The 18,322-nt window shown below is 47.3% G+C and overlaps 1 protein-coding gene across 1 annotated transcript in view; it reads right to left on the bottom strand.

Annotated features, from left to right (window-relative positions):
• Nucleotides 1–7,138: 7,138 nt before the first annotated feature.
• Nucleotides 7,139–18,322, bottom strand: part of MOV10L1 (Mov10 like RISC complex RNA helicase 1) — a 146,985-nt gene continuing 135,801 nt past the window's right edge. Inside the window, exons 25-28 of the mRNA XM_037845881.1 lie at nt 8,851–8,958; nt 8,062–8,199; nt 7,798–7,889; nt 7,139–7,466 (exon numbers count right to left, since the gene is read on the bottom strand). Of these exons, the coding sequence (XP_037701809.1) occupies nt 7,457–7,466; nt 7,798–7,889; nt 8,062–8,199; nt 8,851–8,958 (348 nt within the window). The 3' untranslated portion in view covers nt 7,139–7,456. The remainder of the gene's footprint in view (nt 7,467–7,797; nt 7,890–8,061; nt 8,200–8,850; nt 8,959–18,322) is intronic.

Below are 18,322 nucleotides of genomic sequence, written 5' to 3' on the forward strand. Positions count from 1 at the left end.
ATGTTTAAATCAAACGAAACGGGCTAATAGTGACGGGGTGGGGGTGGGCGGCCGCACCCCGGGGTCCCCGCTGCTGTCTCTCCCCGGGGCCGCCTCGCTTCACTCCCTACCCGAGCCCGTTCGCACTGCGGCCCCGCTCACCCTGGGGTGTCGGGGACACGGGCTCCCCCTCCCGCATCCTCGGGCGGCCGGCGCGCGGTTGCTGTGCCGGCGCGGTCGGCACCACCCCTGCCCTCCAGGCCTCCATTGCGGCCACCCCGCAACGTGGGTCCCCTCCTCTCCAGCCCTCGTCCCCTCCCCATCGTCCCATCTATTTGCATCACCCAGCAGACATTCTGGGAACCCATGCCTGTGCCAGGGGTAGAATCTGGGGGTCGGTCCTTCGGTGGGGGCCCCCTGCCGCCCCCAGGCGCTAACCCCGTGCTCCGGACCCCGCCCTGGGCAACCAAGGCGAGACACAGTGGTTTCTGTGTCTTTCCTTCACCGAGGATGCCCAACCCAACCACATCGGGCATAGAGGGATGTGCACCATCTTTAGAAACATACAGTGTGGTGTGAGTTTTCACTCCGGCCGGTGAGTGACCCGCGCACCACCCCCCAAGAGCACCAGCGTCTGCAGGACCCAAGGCTGCTCCTGTGGCCGAGCCAGAGTACTCAGCGGCAAGCCTGGCCTGTGCACCCTCTTCTACTTCATTTTTCCTGCATCACTGTTTTTAAAGATCCATCATGTTTCTGAAGGAATCCGGCCCCTGGCTTTACTTCTTCACTCCCTGCTGATGAACCTCTGACTCCCCAGTACCCCAAGTGACCTAGCAGGGACCCTGAGCACATCCCCGTTCACCTCTCTCAGCACTCCGTGTAGGGCTGCTGGGGCACCGCTCCTTTTCATTAAGGATGGCTCTCGGCATGGCTGGAAAAAGGTCCCCCCACCCCCATTTGCTTCCAGTTCCTGGCATTCTCCACTTCCCAGTATTTCCAATCATTTTCAGTCTTCCTTTTCCTGATGACAGATGAGTTCCTGAGTACTGTCCCCACATCTCTGTCTTCTGGTGCTTGATTACCAGGAGCTGTTCACAGGGACGTTCCAGACTCTAAATGGCTTCTGTTTGTTTTATCTATGGGCTATGATTAGGCCTTAATTTTTACGTCATCAATGCCGTCTTTTTCTTTTTTCTTCTTTTTGGCCTTATGGTTTGTGCTTTTGGGTTTTCTTCAGGGTGTTGCAGAATCCTTTCCCTCTAGCGGCTTTATAGTTCATCTTTCACATGCAGGTTGTGGAGGTAACAGGCCTCTAAGAGCTGGAATCTGCCTTTGTTTCTAAGTAGCAGTGACTTGAACTGAAGACAGGTCAAATGAAGTAGTTTATAATTTAGAGATTTAAGGAGACTATTGTACCAGAAAATTGCAATCCAAACAAATTCCATGAATATTGCTCATTTAGCATGTAAATTTTTAGCTAAAACACCATACAGACAGGTACAAGTGCAGCTTCATTTTCCTCCAGAGAGTTTTCCCAAAACCTTCTGTGGAAGAGTGTATCCTTTTGTAGATCATGGTTGTCCCAGCTGAACTGCGTACCTGAAGTGCCTCTCTCTGCACCTATTACCAGTCTGTTCATATAATTATGGCTTAGTAGTAGAAATTATTTCATGGTCGGGTAAGAATCCCTTCATTCTTCAATAATAACTTAGGTATTCATTTCCCTTATTTCTCCATATCCATTTTAGAATGAGTTTGTGAAGTTTCTGGAAAAAGATCTAGCTTGTATATTGGTTGAGAGTGTTATGCTAAGTCATCCATGAACATGGTCTACCTCTCTGAATTTAGAGCTTCTTTATAGACTGTTATGCAGTTCAAACTGCTCCTCTGTGTTGTGTTGCTTGCTAGGTGATTTCTGGGATATGTTGCAGTTTTGAACCCTATTTTCTGGTGTATATTTTGGTTGGTGACCCTGGTTTGGAGAAGCGCTGCGTTTCTAGCTCTGATTTCCTGGAGGCTGTGTGCACTAACAGGCTGTGGATCCCTTGTGTGTGTGCGCCAGAGCTCCCAATGCCTAGTGCAGCTCTGGGAACGCGCTAGGTGCTTGGTAAATGCCACGTGGGGAGCAGGCGGGCTATACTTGGTCCACCTATGGGCAGCACTCAAAGTAAATCGTTTCCCATGTGTGATGGTCGGGTTCATGTGTCAACTTGGCCAGGTGATGGTACCCAGGTGTCTGGTCAAGCAAGCACTGTCCTAACCATTACTGCAAGGACATTTGTGGCTGGTTAATAGACTAGAAGGCTGGTTTATTAAATCATCAGTCAATTGGCTGCAGCTGTTACTGATTACATCCACAAAGGGTGTGTCTTCTGCAATGAGAGAATTCAATCAGCTGCATTTAATCCAATCAGTTGAAGACTTTTAAGAGAGAAAGTAGAGGGCCTTCACTTTGGCTGCCAGTGAAGCATTTCCTGAGGAGCTCATCGAACATCTTCATCGGAGCTGCCAGTTTGCTGCCTGCCCTTGGAATTTGGACTTTTGCATCCCCACAGTTGTGTGAGACACTTTTACAGAATCTTATATTTAGATACCTCTTGTTGATTCTGCTTCCCTAGGGAACCCTGACTAAGACGCCCTCTTACAGAGAATGGGAAATGTGGCAAGGTGGAGCCCGAGGCCCTCAGCCCCATGCTTTTTTTTGCCACCATCTTGACCGCTCCCCTCATTTCCAGAGGTGGCTCTTATAGCTATGAAAACAAAAAAAAAAACAGAAAAAAATTAACACACCCTGACTTGTTCCAGCCTTAAGTAATATTCTTCCACCAAGATACGAACTATTTGCAAAAAGCCCCTCACATATCATTAAATGATGCATTTCCAATTCAGCTTTGCACCCATGTGTGGGTATCTATGAGAACTTATAATGATATTTTGAGTACTTATAATGGTAACAATTTGGATGAAATTCGTAACACATACAGCCTTGTGTTTTCACAAACTAAATGAAAATCCCAATGTATATGCGTATTTTGTCCTGGAAAAGCAGGAGACGGTCAGTGAAAGGCTCCTGTTCAGTCAGGACAGGCGAGGCCACGCTGCAGCAATAAACAGCCCCACATTTTAATGGCTTAAAATGGCACAAGTTCAAGAAAAGTAAAATAAAATTACAGTGAGATGCCACTTCACACCCACCAGGATGACTGTTTTTAAAAACAATGAAAATAACCAGTGCTGGCGAGGAAGTATGGAAATAGGAACCCTCCTACACTGCTGGTGGGAATGTAAAGTGGTGCAGCCACTGAGGAAGACAGTCTGGTGATTCCTCAAAAAGTGAAACATATGACCCAACAATTCCATTCCTAGGTACACACCCAAAAGAACTGAAAGCAAGGACGTGGATAGATATTTGTACACCGATGTTTACTGCAACATTATTTACAACAGCCAAAAGGTGGAAGCCACCCAAGTGTCTTCACGGATGAACGGAGAAACAAAATGCAGTCCACTCATACAATGGAATATTACTCAGCCATAAAAAGGGCTGAAGTGCTGGTACGTGCGGCGGCACGAATGAACCTTTAAGACATGTTGGGTGAAATAAGCTAGACGCAAAAGGACAAATATCATTTGATTTCTCTTATAAGAAATACTTATATAAGCAAATTCAGAGAGACAGAAAGCACAATAGTGGTCATCAGGGGTGGGGAGATGGGGAACCGGGAGTTATTGTCAAATGATAGGCTAAAACAGGATGATAAAAACAGTGTGGAAAAGAGTGGTGAAAGCTACACAGGATTGTCAACGTACTTAATGTCAAAGAATTGTCCACTTAATCTGGTTAAAATGACTTTTATGTTATGTATATTTTATAATTAAAAATAAATTAAGGAAAGGGGACTAGTGGTGTGTCTAAGAGGAGGGCAACATAAAGCTTCTAGCTGAGAAAGGGTAGCTTGCCTGAGCCCGTTTCAGTGGGCAGTGGGCTCTGCAGGCAGAGAAGGCATATTCTGAATGTTGGCAGTACTGCTGGGACACGTGGCGGAACGTGTGTGCGTGTGTGCACGTGTGCATGGGCCTACCCTACTGTGAGGCCTTGCACAGCCCAAGACATCACAGCCAGTGGGAGGGGTGCAGGGGATGGTCTGTGACTCCTGTAGCAGATGCCTGGCAGCTCCCACCTTGGTCTCTTGGGAACCCCCACCCACCCACCCCCACTGGCCCAGAAACCCCAAGCCCGAGGGAGGTCCAGCACCCTTAGCCCACCCCGCCAGGCAGGTGCGAGTGGGCCCCTGGGTCAGCACTCCCAGCTGAGCCCAGCCTTCTGGCCACCTCTGCCAAAACACAAAACAGGAGGGACGCCACCTCCTGGGAGCGTCCAGACAAGCCTGTCTGCCAGCCCAGTGCCACAGGGGCAGATGTGTCACTAGCTGGGTGCCTGACCCACGAAATCAGGAAATGTGCGTCTTGTTAACTGTTTATAATAAAGTGCTGCATAGGTGTCATTTGTTACATGGCAACCGCTAACTGGAATGAGTCGGCATAGCCATGCATGGGTGCCCTCACGGGGGACGGAACATAGGGGAGGCTGCTTGGCATGTTGCTGGCATCAGATAATCTGGGTGGAAGCTTCTGAGCCTCCATCCCTCGGTATCAGCCCCAGGGAGCCCAACCCAGTGCCGCTGCAGGGGAGCCAGTGGGCCCTTGTTTGGCCCCTGGGCTGCCCGCACTTGCTCCCCCTGCCACATCTGGCCCCGCGCTCCCCTCTGCTCCCCAGGCCCCTGCAGCGCCTGGTCTCTCCTTGGCCCTCTCTGCTCCGCTCCGCCCGAGGTGCAAGCACGTCTGTATCAGGCAGAGCTCGGCAGTGGACATCAGGACGGTGAGTTGGAAGTGGCAGCCGTGGCAGCACTGGGGGCCACGCGTTCCCTTGTGCCCCCTCGCCTTTCCCAGGCCCTGAGGAACTGAGCTTCTAGCCCCGGCTCCCAGGTTGGGAGGAAGCAAAGGAGCTGGGTGGCCTGGGCATTATTTCTTTTGAAAGATCTAGGCATAGCCACTGACCTCAGTGCCTGCAGGCCCCTGGGTGGGCACCAGGCCCCTGCGCCTGGCAGCACTTCCTGCTGACATTGCGCTCACAGGGTTCTCTCATTTGAGCCTCCTATGGGATGGGAGCCAGGGTCTCCCGCTTGTAGGCTGTGCACGGAGCCAGGCTGGTGGCAGGAGCTGCAGCAAGGCCAGCCCACAGCTCTGACTGTCCTTGGCGTGGGCCAGGACCTGCCTCCGCCATCTGTCATGCTTCCTCCTCCAGGCTCTGTGGCCCCAGCTCCCCTGGGCCCGCCTTTCTGCACTTTTCCTCTCCTGGCCTTGGCAAGGGCAGAATGGGTCACAGAGCGGGGGGAGCCCACACGGGGCGTGTCTGACACCCCGGAAATCCTGGCAACACCAGGGGCTGGCCCAGAACCCCACTCCGGAAACCTCCAGCCCCTCAGCAGTGCCTCCCCCTCTCTGGATGGCCCTCCCCTCCCCACCCCCAGAGGCAGGGTCTCAGGTTCCCCACCGTACAACAGGAAGGTGGCATTTCCAGTGTTCGCTGTGCCAACTGAGGACTGAGTGCGGCCCGAGGTCTTGGCCTCATCTGCAGGACAGCGGGGCTCCTGGAGCGGTGCGGACACGGGCCGGGGTCCAAGGAGGGTGGCAGGTGGACGGTGATCTCCGGGGAAGACAAGGCTCCCGTTGGCCCTGCGCCCCCCACGCCCTCGCTCCTTGCGGCAGCACACGCAGGTCTCACCAGCCTTGGAAGGGGCAGTCACACTTTCATACTTGAGTTCTTGAGTTTAACAAATGGGCCGCAGTCAAGGAGCTGTACTTGAGCTTGTTTCAGTCAAGGCTGCTGGCTCTAGGGTGGTGCCCAGTGGCCACAGCCAGGAGGCGGAACTGGGCCTACGGACCCGGGAAGACTGTTCTCGAAGGAGCCTGGGGAGTCGGGTCGCTCAGCTCAGCAGGTCCTCCCGGGCAGGGCCCTGGAAGCATGTGCTGGAACCTAATGGCCCAGCCAGAGGCTGCGGGAAACCCGGGCTGAGGCCCCCCACGAGGGGCTGTCCGAGCGGGGACCCCAAGACTTGGAAGCCTCCCCTCTGAGCAGGGGCTCCCGGAACCAGAGTCCATCCAACATGGGAGGTTGTGCCTGTGGCTCTTTCTCTGGTGACAGCGATTAGTGCCTTCCAGGCAGACCCCGGGCAGTAGGAGACCACACACCATCCTTCGGGAAGGAGTCCTTAGGAAGGAAGGTGGCTGCCCACAGACGAGTCCCCCAGGCTCAGGACTGGGCCAGGCCCAAGGCTGCTTCTGGGCTCCGTGGCTTGCCGTGGGGGACAGGGGGCTCAGGCCCTACCCCGCCCCTCCCCAGGCAGGAGAGGGCCCCGCACCGCTCTCCCCCCACCACCTGCATGTGTGTGCCTGGGCCTACCTGTGCCCAGGGGTGTCGTGGGCTGCACCTGCAGCTGCCTGGTCACACAGTGGCCTGGTCCCTGTGTCCAATGCCATGTCTCCCCCCACCCCCAGCCCGCGGTGGGGATGGGACTGTGGGTCGCGAGGGCCTTGGCACAGGGGTTTCCTTCTCGCCCTAGAGGTGGCTGCCCCCAGCCCAGGGGCTCGGGCTGCTGCGAGGCTGTTTCCCCTGGACACAACCTGTGTGCCTGAACCTTGGCCAACGTGCACCTCCTCCCCGGCTGCCATCCTGGCCCTGCCACGTGGCTGGTTCCTCCTGGCCCTGCTCCTGGCCTCCGTGCCCAGCCAGCCAGCCTTCCTCCCACCCGGCATTCCTGGTCCCGCAGGTGCACCTGATGACCTCAGGCCCGGCCCCTCTGCGGTGCAGGGGCTGCGCTGCCCACAAAAGGCCACCCTGACATGAGACAGGCGCCTCTCAGGCCTCCTGAGGAGACACCACCCTCCGCGCAGTGCCCTGTGGGGTGAGAGGCTCCAGCAGGCTCCCCCCTCAGAATGCTGGGTGCCCAGCCCTCCCACACCCCACCTCCCGGCTCTGCAGACCACGGCGGGCAGTCAGGGAAGGTGAGGCCAGCAGACCACGGCAGAGGCCGTCCGAGAGCCCAACTGTCCCCCATGGGCGGCGTCTTTCCAAGGCGAGACCTACGGCAGGGCGTTCCACTCGTGTGTTTATTGTAGCACTGGGTCATGAACTGCACATGCGTGTGCTCCTGCTGTGACAGGCAATGGGCAGGCTCTGCCACACCCAGTAGCACCACCCAAGCACAGGGTCGGGGTTCCAAAACAAGGACTTGGGGAAGTCAGGGGCCAAACAACAACAGGAAGGTGGGCTGGGGCCAGGCCCTGGCGTCCGGCCCCAGTGAGGACCAAGCAGCCCCTGTGCAGAAGCTCACCAGTCGCAAATGGGAGGGCCACCTGCCCCTGCACGTCCACCAGGTCCCAGGCACAGCTCGGTGGTGAGCAGAGATGCCACGGTCTAGTCACAGCTGCAGACGGGGAAAACAAATGGCATGGTGAGTGAGCTGGGGCCTCCCCCAGTGGGCCACAGCCCCCGAGCAGGGACTGTGTGGTGGGCTGACCCCGTCTGTTTTCCTAACGTCACTCACACAAGTGCAGTTGTTCATGTGCGTCAGCTGCACAGGGAGGGTGATGTGGACCCCGAAGTCGTCCCGGGAAAGCCCTGTGGGGACCAGTGGGGGAGGCCCAGGGGGTCTGCTTGGCTGGGGTTCTGCTCCTCAACTGAGGAGAGGCTGGGAGCAGCACTGGGCAACCCCTAAAACCAGCCAGTCCTTGAGGAAGACAAAAAGCAAGGCTCACTTTTGCAGGGACTGCAGTTCGGGGGGCAGGTCGCATCCTGTGTAAACGCCGCTGGTGATGCTGTACTCCAGCAAGGCGCCGAAGCAGGGGTCCTGGTGTGGACAAAGGAGCTGGCCTGAGGCCCAGGAGGGGTGCCCGCGCAGTAAAGGGAGGGGCCGCGCCCCAGGTGCCTGTGCCCCCGGCCGGCCAGCCACTCATTTCCAGGGAACCCTGAAGGGCCCCCTTGTCACGCCAGCCCCAGCCCCACAACCCATGCACACTCACCCTGATGAGAACGTGAGGGTTCCCCAGCACAATCAGCAGTGCTTTGGGTCTGGTGATTGCAACGTTGAATCTTTTTGAATTGGACAAGAAACCCAAAAAATACCTATCATCCTCAAATCTATCTTCATTTGATCGTACCTAAAAAGCACAAAGATGAACACAAAGTATTTCAATTTTTTGGTGTGGGAAGAAATTCTTGATCCTGGCAAGGTTCTGGGCTTATAAACACAGGAGCAGCGGCAGCCCCTCAGCCGGCTCCGCACCGCAGCCCGGGATGCGCACCCAGGGGCTCTGAGGGCTGATGAGACGCTCCACGGGCTTATCACTGCGCGGCAGGGCCTTAGGCCAGTCTTATTTTCTCCTTCTTTTAAGTGTGAATTTTCTAACTTACCCGCACTCACCAGATACTGTTTGGTAAAGACCATTCACAGGTAAAAAACAGACTACAGAGGGTTAAACCGCGTGGCCCTGTGCCCCCTTTCCCGCCTGGGCCCCTGGCTCCTCGCCTTCTCTGGGCACCCCGCCCCCTGCTCAGCGCAGTCACCTTTCCTCCCGGATCCGCCCCTTCCCTCACACTGTCCTCCCCTGGCCTTGGAGCTGTTTTTAAAAGAACTTTCACAGCTACCCACTTGAGACGACCCCGAGGTGCAGGAGGGTCTCCGGCCCACAACCACTTTTCTGTGTACTGATTGGGCTCTGCTATTTTGTTTTTGAATGTCCCAAACACACAATAAAAATCAAATGACTTCAAAATACACTGTTCATCCCCACTAAGAACAGGGTACCTACAGTTGAAACGATGATAACCAAATATTCTTGTCCTTGAAACTCCTCTACTGATCCAACCTTTATATCCATCAGATCAACATTTCGCAAAAGAATTCTGATTTTCTCCACCTTTAAAACAGATTTCAAACAGGATTAATAATACCATTTATAAATGTGGCCATTTCTTTACATATTACAGTATAAACCAAATAGTAACAAATGTGCATTGTTTTGCAATTCTTTATATTTCATCAAATTGAAGATGTAATTGATTAGAATAAAAATCCTGAAATCAGATATATTCAACTGGGGGAAAGAGGTCACAGTGCATCCCAGGAGAGCAGTGCCCCATGTGGAAAAGCTCCCAGGCCCCACCGCACAAAGCAACGACAGAGCAAATGCACTTTGTAAAGAAACAGGAGGATGTACACCTGCTGTTCAACACTGACAAGGCTGTCCAGGGGACGGTGCCCTAGCTCCAGTGGCTCCGTCCCGGGGTGTGGACCCCCAGGAGTCTAGGCTCACAATGGAGGGGCGGGGAGCAGGTGGCCGGGCAGGCCTGGGTGAAGGAGCAGCCTGGCCCCGAGTGGTGGGAAGCAACTGAGAGCAAGAGCTCACACGAGCCCCTCTCCAGGGGCAGCTGGTGCGAGAGGCTTGGGAACCATGGCTGTGGCTGGCATGGAGGGTGCAGGCCACAAGAGGAAAGCACAGGAGGGAAATCAATGTGGGGAAAGCAGCCACCTCCCTACAAAATAACCCACTCCTGGAGAAGTGGAAATAACAGTGAACAAAAAAGGACTTTTCAAGTTAGTGTGTTTAAGACCTTCAGAGACAAAGGAAAGGATAAAACTCATAAGAGGAACAGGTTATGTTACTAAAAAAGCCTATTTGAAATCTTAGGATAAAGAGGAGAGAAGCAAGATAAAACTCAGTGGATGGGAAAATGCTCAACTCACAGAGAAGAGACTTAGTGAGCAGGGAGCCAGCACTGAGAGGTTTCCAGCATGCCGTCCAGACAGACAGAAGGACAGACAGCACAAGAGAGGGGAGAGGACAGACCCCAAGGCTAGACCGGCAGCTGACGTGCATCTAACAGGAATTCCAGGGCAGACTGGGGGGGAGCGGGAGGCAGTCAGGAGACAGACCCAGTGCGCTGGGGGCCTGGCACCCCTAGAGGGTCCGTGTGAAACCAGACGCCACTGAGAACGAAGACAAACTATAAAAAGCTACACAAAAATACGTTACTTTAAAATAAATGAAAACTAAGCAGAAGGTATATTTCTTGGCACAACACAAGCTAGAATTCTTTGGGGAGAAATATCTTCAAAGTGTTGAGGGAAAACAGCTGTGAATCTCATAGTCTTCACCCAACTCAACTAAAATTCAAGACTGAGGTGCCCAAATAAATACATTTTAGACAAGTTTCAAGATGATCTGCCACCCACAGGCCTTTGTTGGAAGAACTACCAAAGGACACTCTCAGAAGAACCACAAACCCTGAAGGACAACTGGGATGCAAGAAGCAAAGAAACAGTAAAACAAATATTGCTAAGTCATTGTCAAGGAAACAAAAATGGAGAAAAGGTAGAATTCCTAACATTCCAAAGAGAGAGCACAAAGCTGAAGACAGAGCACAAAGCCGAAAACAGCAGCCTGAAGGATCATGACCTGGGGCTCCCAACTGCCCACATTCACCAATTATACAGCTTGAGTGATTGACTTGTGGTGCTGCTGGCAGGACGGAGACTAAGCAGTGGCCTGAATGAACAGGCAGCCCAGGAAGATTAAACCCGTGTGACAGCGCAGGACACGCAGGGCTGTGGGCACGGTGCAGCTTCTAGAGAAAGATGGGGTGATGTGCAAATGCTGATGGCACAAATGATCACACAATACGAGAAAAAGTAAAATCAGATCCTGCATCATCTCATTCTCAAGCATAAATTCCAGATGGGTCAAAGATCTAAATGTGAAAAATATGTATTTAAAACTTTCAGAAGAGAATGTAGAGAAATACTTCATGACCTCCAGAGGGGCATGCATTTTTCAGATGAGAAACTAAAAGCGAAAACTCGAAAGAAAATCATGTCTATATTTGACTACTTCAAAATTTAAAACACAAACATGGCAAAAGAAATGATAAAGAAAAATGCACAACTGAGATTTCTGGAAGACATACACCTCCCAACGAATGGCTATCCAGACTACGTACTGAAAAACTACAAAGTGGTGAGAAAAAACACACTTGAGGTCAACTAAAAGTGGACAGGCGTGACCTGGCTGTTGGCTTCTGGTCGACCAAGACAGCGGTGCAAAAGACTCCAGGGGGCCACTGCCCATAGAACTTTGAGCAACTAGCCGAAACTGGGAGAGCCATCTTCCTCAAAACTCTGGAAAACAGTTTAAGGGTTGCGGGAACTGGGTGAGTGTCAAATCAAGAAAATGCAACTTAAACCAGTAGGCAAAGTTGTCCCACCCTTACCAGCCCTCCTCCATCCTCCCTGGCGTGGTGGGGAGCCAGCAGTGCTCCCGCTGTGGGTGCCCAGCCCTGCTCTGGAGGGAGCAGTCACCCCCGTGTGCGTTCTGGGATACCTGTGCGTCAGTGCCAATCTATCAGGTGGAAGCCTGAAAGGCAGAAGCTGCTTGAAGAGAGCTGAAGCAGTGTAGAGAAGGGTTATGTCAAAGCAGACTTGCATTAAGTCACTCGAGAGAGCACCTGGGAGGGGAGGAATTCTATTTCACAGGAGCAGAGACTCACTCAAGTTCCTATCAGCAAGGAAATCCCCAAGACTAATAGCAAACACAAGCTCAGGACAGGAAGCCAGCGCCAAGCGGGCTCTAAACGGTGGGGAAGCCCTGCCCTCCATGTCCACCTCAGGTGACCTGCTCCACAGCAGAGCTGAGCTCTGAAGGAGAGCACCAGCCAACAGAGAGCCCATCTGCAAAGACTGTGAAAGGTGCTTTTTGCATCTGTCTGTTTTTGTTAGATCCTGGCACTCAAGGAAATCTCTTATCACAACAAAACATGACAAGACAAAAAAAAAAAAAAAGGCAAAAATGCAAAAACACAAAAACAACCAAACAAAAAAACCCACCTAACCAACCAAACAAAAAAAATAAGAAATGATGGTCCATCCAAAGGAACAAGATAAAAATCCAGAAACCATCAAGGAAAAGGACGAGACATTGGACACACCAGACAAAGACTTTAAAAAATGATCTCGGTATGTTCAAGGAGATAAAGAAAATCACGGAGAAAGAACTAAAAGATCTGAACAATATGAAAATCTCAATAAACTGAAAGTTTAAAAAGGAACCAAACAGAAATAATGGAGTTGAAAGACCACAATAACTGAAATGAAAAATTCCCTAGGAGGTTTCAATAGGAGGTTGGACGTGGCAGAAGAAAGAACCATCACTGAAGTTGAAGACAAGACAATGGAAATGATTTAGGCTGAGGAACGGAAAGAAAAAAGAACAAGAAAAGTGAACAGAGACAAACAGGCCTGCAGGACCCCACTGAATGTAACCAACACATGCATTACGGGAATCCCAGAGAGAGAAAAAAGAGGGAAGGGGGCAGAAGGAAGATTCAAAGAAATAATAGCAGAAAACTTCCCAAATTAAATGAAAGACACAAATATGCACATTTGAGAAACCCAATGAACCCCAAACAGGATAAACTTCAAGAGAACCACAACCAGACACCCAGGAGTCAAACTGTTGAGTGCGAGGGACAAGGAGAGAGTTCTGAAGGCTGCAAGAGACAAAGCAACATGTTATGTACAAGAGAGCCTCAAGAAGATTAAGTGCCAATTTCTCATCAGAAACCACGGAGGCAAGAAGACAGCGGGATGAAATATTTAAAGTGCGAAAGAAAATCATCACCAACCAAGAATTTTATAACTGGTGAGAATTTCTTTTAAAAATGAGGGAGAGATTAAGACATTTCCAGATGAACAAAAACTCAGAGAGTTTGTCACCACTAGACCTGCCCTACAAGGAAAGCTAAAGGGAGCATTTCAGATTGAAAGGAAAGGACACAGAGTCACCTGGTAAAGGTAACCATATGACAGTTATAAATGCCAGTACCACTGCATTATAGTTTTTGGTATGTAACTCCACTTTTCTTCTTAAAGATTCTAAAATGCAAATGCATAGAAAGTAAAGATAACTTTATGACTATGCACATACAATGTATAAAGATACAATCTGTAACAAGTACAACAAAAAGTTGGGGGAATGGAGGGGAATAATAACAGTGTTATAGATCTAGGATGTTAAATTTAAACTCATGGTAACTACAAAAAAATATATTCAGAAAGAAATCTGAGGGAACTCAAGATGGTATAGTACGAAAAAACAAAAGAAAGTAGGCATTAATGGAAGAATTGAGGGACAAAAGGGCATAAGACTCACAAAGACCAAATGGCAAAATAGGAGAAAAAAGTTGTGCATATCAGTAGTTACTATAAATTAAATGGATAAACTCTTCGGCCAAAAGGCAAAGATTGGCAGAATGGATTAAAGAAAAGCATGACCCAACAATATGGTGTTTTATGAGACTCACCTTAAATTCAAAGACACTAATAGGTTCAAACTGAAAGGATGGAAAATATATATCATGCAAGTAGTAACCAAAGAGCTAGGGTAGGTCTAGTAATATCAGACAATACAGACTTTAAGTCAAATACTGTTATGAGGGACAAAGATGGTCACTATATACTGACAAAGGGGTCCATTCAACAAGAGGACATAACAATTATAAATACATATGCACCTAATGGCAAAGCCCCCAAAATACATCAAGCAAATATTCACAGATTTGAAGGGAGAAATAGATGATTCCATATAAACAGCAGCAGACTTTGATGCAAGAAATATCTTGGGTTTGGTTTACTAAGAGGACTTTTGCATCTATATTCATGAGACAGGAGCCTGTAATTTTCTTTTCTTCTGATATCGTTATCTGGCTTTGGTATAAGGGTGATGCTGGCCTCATAGAATGAATTAGGGAAGGTTCCCTCCCCTTCAAATGTGTGGAAGAATTTGAGCAGGAATGATTTTAATTTTTCTTGAAATGTTTGGTGAAATTCACCAAGCCAAGACGTCCTGGGCTTTTTCTTGTTGTTGTTAGGTTTACGATTACCAATTCAATCCAACAACACATTAAAAGAGTTGTGCACCATGGCCAAGTGGAATTTATCCCAGGTATGCGTGGGTGGTTCTATATAAGAGAATCAACTAATGTACTATAACACACCAGCAGAATGAAGGGAAAAAAACCACACATAATCTCAATAGATGCAGAAAAGGTATTTGACAAAATCCAGCATCCCTTCTTGATAAATACACTTAGAAAACTAGAAATAGAAGGAAATGAACTCAACATGATAAAGAGCATATATGAAAAACCCACAGTTAATATCATACTCAATGGTGAAAGACTGAAAACTTTCCCCCTAAGATCAGGAACAAGACAAGGATGCCCACTGTCACCACTGTTATTCAAAATTGTGCTAGAAGGTCTAGCCAGAACAATTAGGCAAGGAAAACAAATAAAAGGCATCCAAATTTGAAAGGAAGAAGTAAAACTTTCCCTATTTGCAGATGACATGAGCCTGTACATAGAAAATCCTGAAAAACCCAAAGCAAACTACTAGAGCTCATAAATGAATTTAGCAAAGTGGTGGGATGCAAGATCAACACACAAAAACACTGGTAATGAACAATCTGAAAAGGAAACAAAAAATAATTTCATTTACAATAGCAACTAAAATAACTGAATGTATAGGAATAAATTTAACCAAGGATATACAGAGAAAACAAAGAAGACCTAAATAAATGGAAGGACACATTGTATTCATGGACTGGAGATCTAAATATTGTTAAGATGTCAGTTCTACCAAAAGCAACTTACAGACTCAATGCAATCCCAATAAAAAGTACAACACCCTTCTTTGTAGAAACATAAAAAGCAATCATAAAATTTATAAGGAAGGGTAAGGGACCCCCAATAGCCAAATCCATCCTGAAAAGGAAGAACAAACCTGGAAGATTCACACTTCTTCATCTCAAAAACTTACTACAAAGCCACAGTAATCAAAACAGCATGGTACTGGAAAAGGAGAGCTATACAGACCAATGGAATCTAACTGATAGTTCAAAGATGAACCCTCACATTTATGGCCAAGTGATATTTGACAAGGGCGCCAAGTCCGCTCATAAGGAAAGAAAGTTCCCTTCAACAAATGGTGCTGGGAGAACTAGATGTCCACATCCAAAAGAATGAAGATGGACTCTACACCCACACCATATATAAAAACTAACTCAAAATGGATCAAAGACCTAAATATAAGAACCAAAACTATAAATGTGCTAGAAGAGAATATAGGGAAGCATCTTCAGGAACTTGTGTTAGGCAATGGTTTCTTAGACTTTATGCCACTAGCATGAGCAACAAAAGGAAAAACAGACAAATGAGAATTCATCAAAATTTAAAACTTTTGTGCCTCAAAGGACCTGATCATGGAAGTAATACAACAACCTACACATTGGGAGAAAATAGTTGGAAACGACATATCTGATAAAGGACTAATATCCAGAATATATAAAGAAATTCAACTTAACAAAAAGACAAACAACCCTATTAAAAAATGGGCAGAAGACTTGCACAGACATTTCTCCAAAGAAGATATACAAATGGCCAAAAAGCCCAGGAAAAGATACTCAACATTATTAGCCATTAGGGAAATGCAAATTGGAATCATAATGGGATAAAATTTCACAACCACTAGAACAGCTATTATTAAAAAATGGAAATAAGTGTTGGAGAGGATGCGGAGAAATAGGAACATTTGTTCATTGCTGGTGGGAATGTAAAGTAGTACAGCCACCTTGGAAGACAGTTTAGCGGTTCCTCAGAAAGTTAAGTATAGAATTACCATATGACCCAGCAATATTTTGGGTGTAAACCCCCAAAAATCGAAAGAAGGGACTCAAACAGATATTTGTACACTGATGTTCACAGTGGCATTATTCACAATTGCCAAAATGTAGAAACAACTCACGTGTCCATCAGCTGATGGATATGATGTAGCCACATGATATTATTTAGCTGTAAAAATGGAATGAAGTTCTGATACATGCAACAACATGGATGACTCCTGAAGATGTCATGTTAAGTGAAATAAGCCAGACACAAAAGGACAAGTACTGTATGATCTCACTGATAGGCAACTATTAGGATAAGAAAATTCAAGTCAGAAACCAGGGTAGGGTAGGGAATGGGGAGTTAATGCTTAAGTGGCACACAGTTTCTGGTTGAGGAGATGGAAAAGTTTTGGAAAAGGAAGGTGGTGGTGATAGTGCAATACTGTGAATGCAATTAATAGCCCTGAATTATAGATATGAATGTGGTTAAAGGGGGTAGTATATTAGGTTGTAAAAATCATGCTGGAATAAAAATTAGAACAAAAACATGGGATTTACAACATAAACAGTGAATTCTTAATGCAAGACTATGGACAATAGTTAGTACAATTACAATATTCTTTCACCAATTTTAACCAAGGTACCCCACTAATGCAAAGTTCTAGTCATAGGGAAAGCTGTGTGTCTGAAGAGGGTTATATGGAAACTCTGCATTTTGTGCATGATTTTCCTGTAATCTTACAACATCTCTAATAAAAAGAAGTTGGGAAAAAAAGAATAAAAGAAAAAACTGAGCAGAGAAATCATCATACTCTACAGGGAAGGGAGATTTCACAGGTTTCGCCTGGGCAAGTTACAAAACAAAGAAATGAACAAGTGAAAACAAAATAGCAACAACAACAATCTTCCAGGGTGGGAAGAGAAGCAGAATTCAGAGTGGCTATAATATATTATCTGAAAGACTCAGTTTCAACAAGAGTATGATCCTTGCAAAGAACTGGAAAGTGTGACCCATACTCTGGGGATAAAAGCCTAATAGAAACTCTCTCTCAGTATTTCCAAGTGTTGGATTTAGCAAAGACATTAAAGCAGCCACTCTAAACATGTCCCAAGAAGTAAAGAAAACTGTGATAAAATAATAAAGCAAAGTTTAACAACGAGATGACAAATAGATTCCCAATAAGGGTAGAAATTATAAAAGAAAGAACCACATAAGAAGTACAATGAATAAACTGAAAAGTTCACTGGAGGGGCTCAGGAGTAGATTCAAGATGGCAGGGTAAAAAAATTGTGAACTTAAAGATCAAGCAACAGAAATAATCCAAGATCAAGAACAGAAAGAAAAAATACTGACGAAAAATGGGCCAGGTCAGGATGTCATCATGTGTAGCAGGACATACATGGGGGTTCTAGAAGGAAAGGAGAGAAAACTGCAGGAAAGGCAGTTGAGGAAATAATGGTTGAAAACTTCCCAAATTTGATGAAAAACATTAATATACAGATCCAAGAAGCTCAATAAATCCTAAGTAGGATAAATACAAAGAGAACCACACTGAGACATATCACAGAAAACAGTTACAAGGCAAAGATGATGTGAAATCTAGGAAGCGACAGGAGAAAACAACTCATCACCAAGGGAGAACCATGGTCTGATTAGCGGCTGACTCTTCATCTCCAACAATGGGGCCCAGGCAGGTTCAAAGGCCAAAAGAAAAAATCTGTCAACCCAGAATTCTATAGCCAGCCAAACCATCCTTCAAAAAAGGAGGTGCAAAAAGATATTCCCAAGTAAACAGACAGAAATATTTGGTATGTAGCAGGCTTGTTTTACAAATTAATACCAAAAAAAAGTCCTTTAGACTGAAAGGAAATGATATTACCTAGTAAATTTTAACCCCTAAGGCCAAGATTAATTTTTTTTACTCATTGCCAACTATAAGGATTTCTTATAATATTCACCATCTTAAAAAAAGTAGTAAGAGCAACAAAGTGGACCCTAAGTTAAATCATGGACTGTATATAGTTAATAGTACAATTACAAAAGTGTGCTTTCATCAACTGTAACAAAATGTCCCACACCAATGCAACGTGTTAATAACAGGATGACATACGGGAACCCTGTATTTTATGCATGATAAAGAAAAGTATTCAGGGAGAATTCAGGGAAAAAATTGGTTAGTCACTCTGTTGGAAAGGCTAAAACTAAAATTTGAAAACTAGTTTAAGCATAATTAGAAGTGGGGTGCAAATAAGTAATGGTCTTGAGTAAGTTTCAATTCAGAGACTCTCGGAGGCTAACGAACAAGGTATGTAAAAACAGAACAGGACAACCCTTCCACAGCTTCTATTGGAGAGAGTGTATTCTTTTACTAATAAATCAGGTTTAGCAGTGTGGCAAATGGTCCTGAAACATAGTGGTTAAGAGAGAGGGCTCAGGGTTTGAATTCTGGTCCAAACACCAAATAGATGTGTGATGACTGGCAAATTACTTCCCTTCATTGAGCCTCTGCAATCTCTTCTTTACCACAGGGAGGACTAACTACTCACCTCCCAAAGCCCCAAC

This window comes from Choloepus didactylus, chromosome 8 (assembly GCF_015220235.1).
Source record: "Choloepus didactylus isolate mChoDid1 chromosome 8, mChoDid1.pri, whole genome shotgun sequence".
Classification (NCBI taxonomy): domain Eukaryota; kingdom Metazoa; phylum Chordata; class Mammalia; order Pilosa; family Megalonychidae; genus Choloepus; species Choloepus didactylus.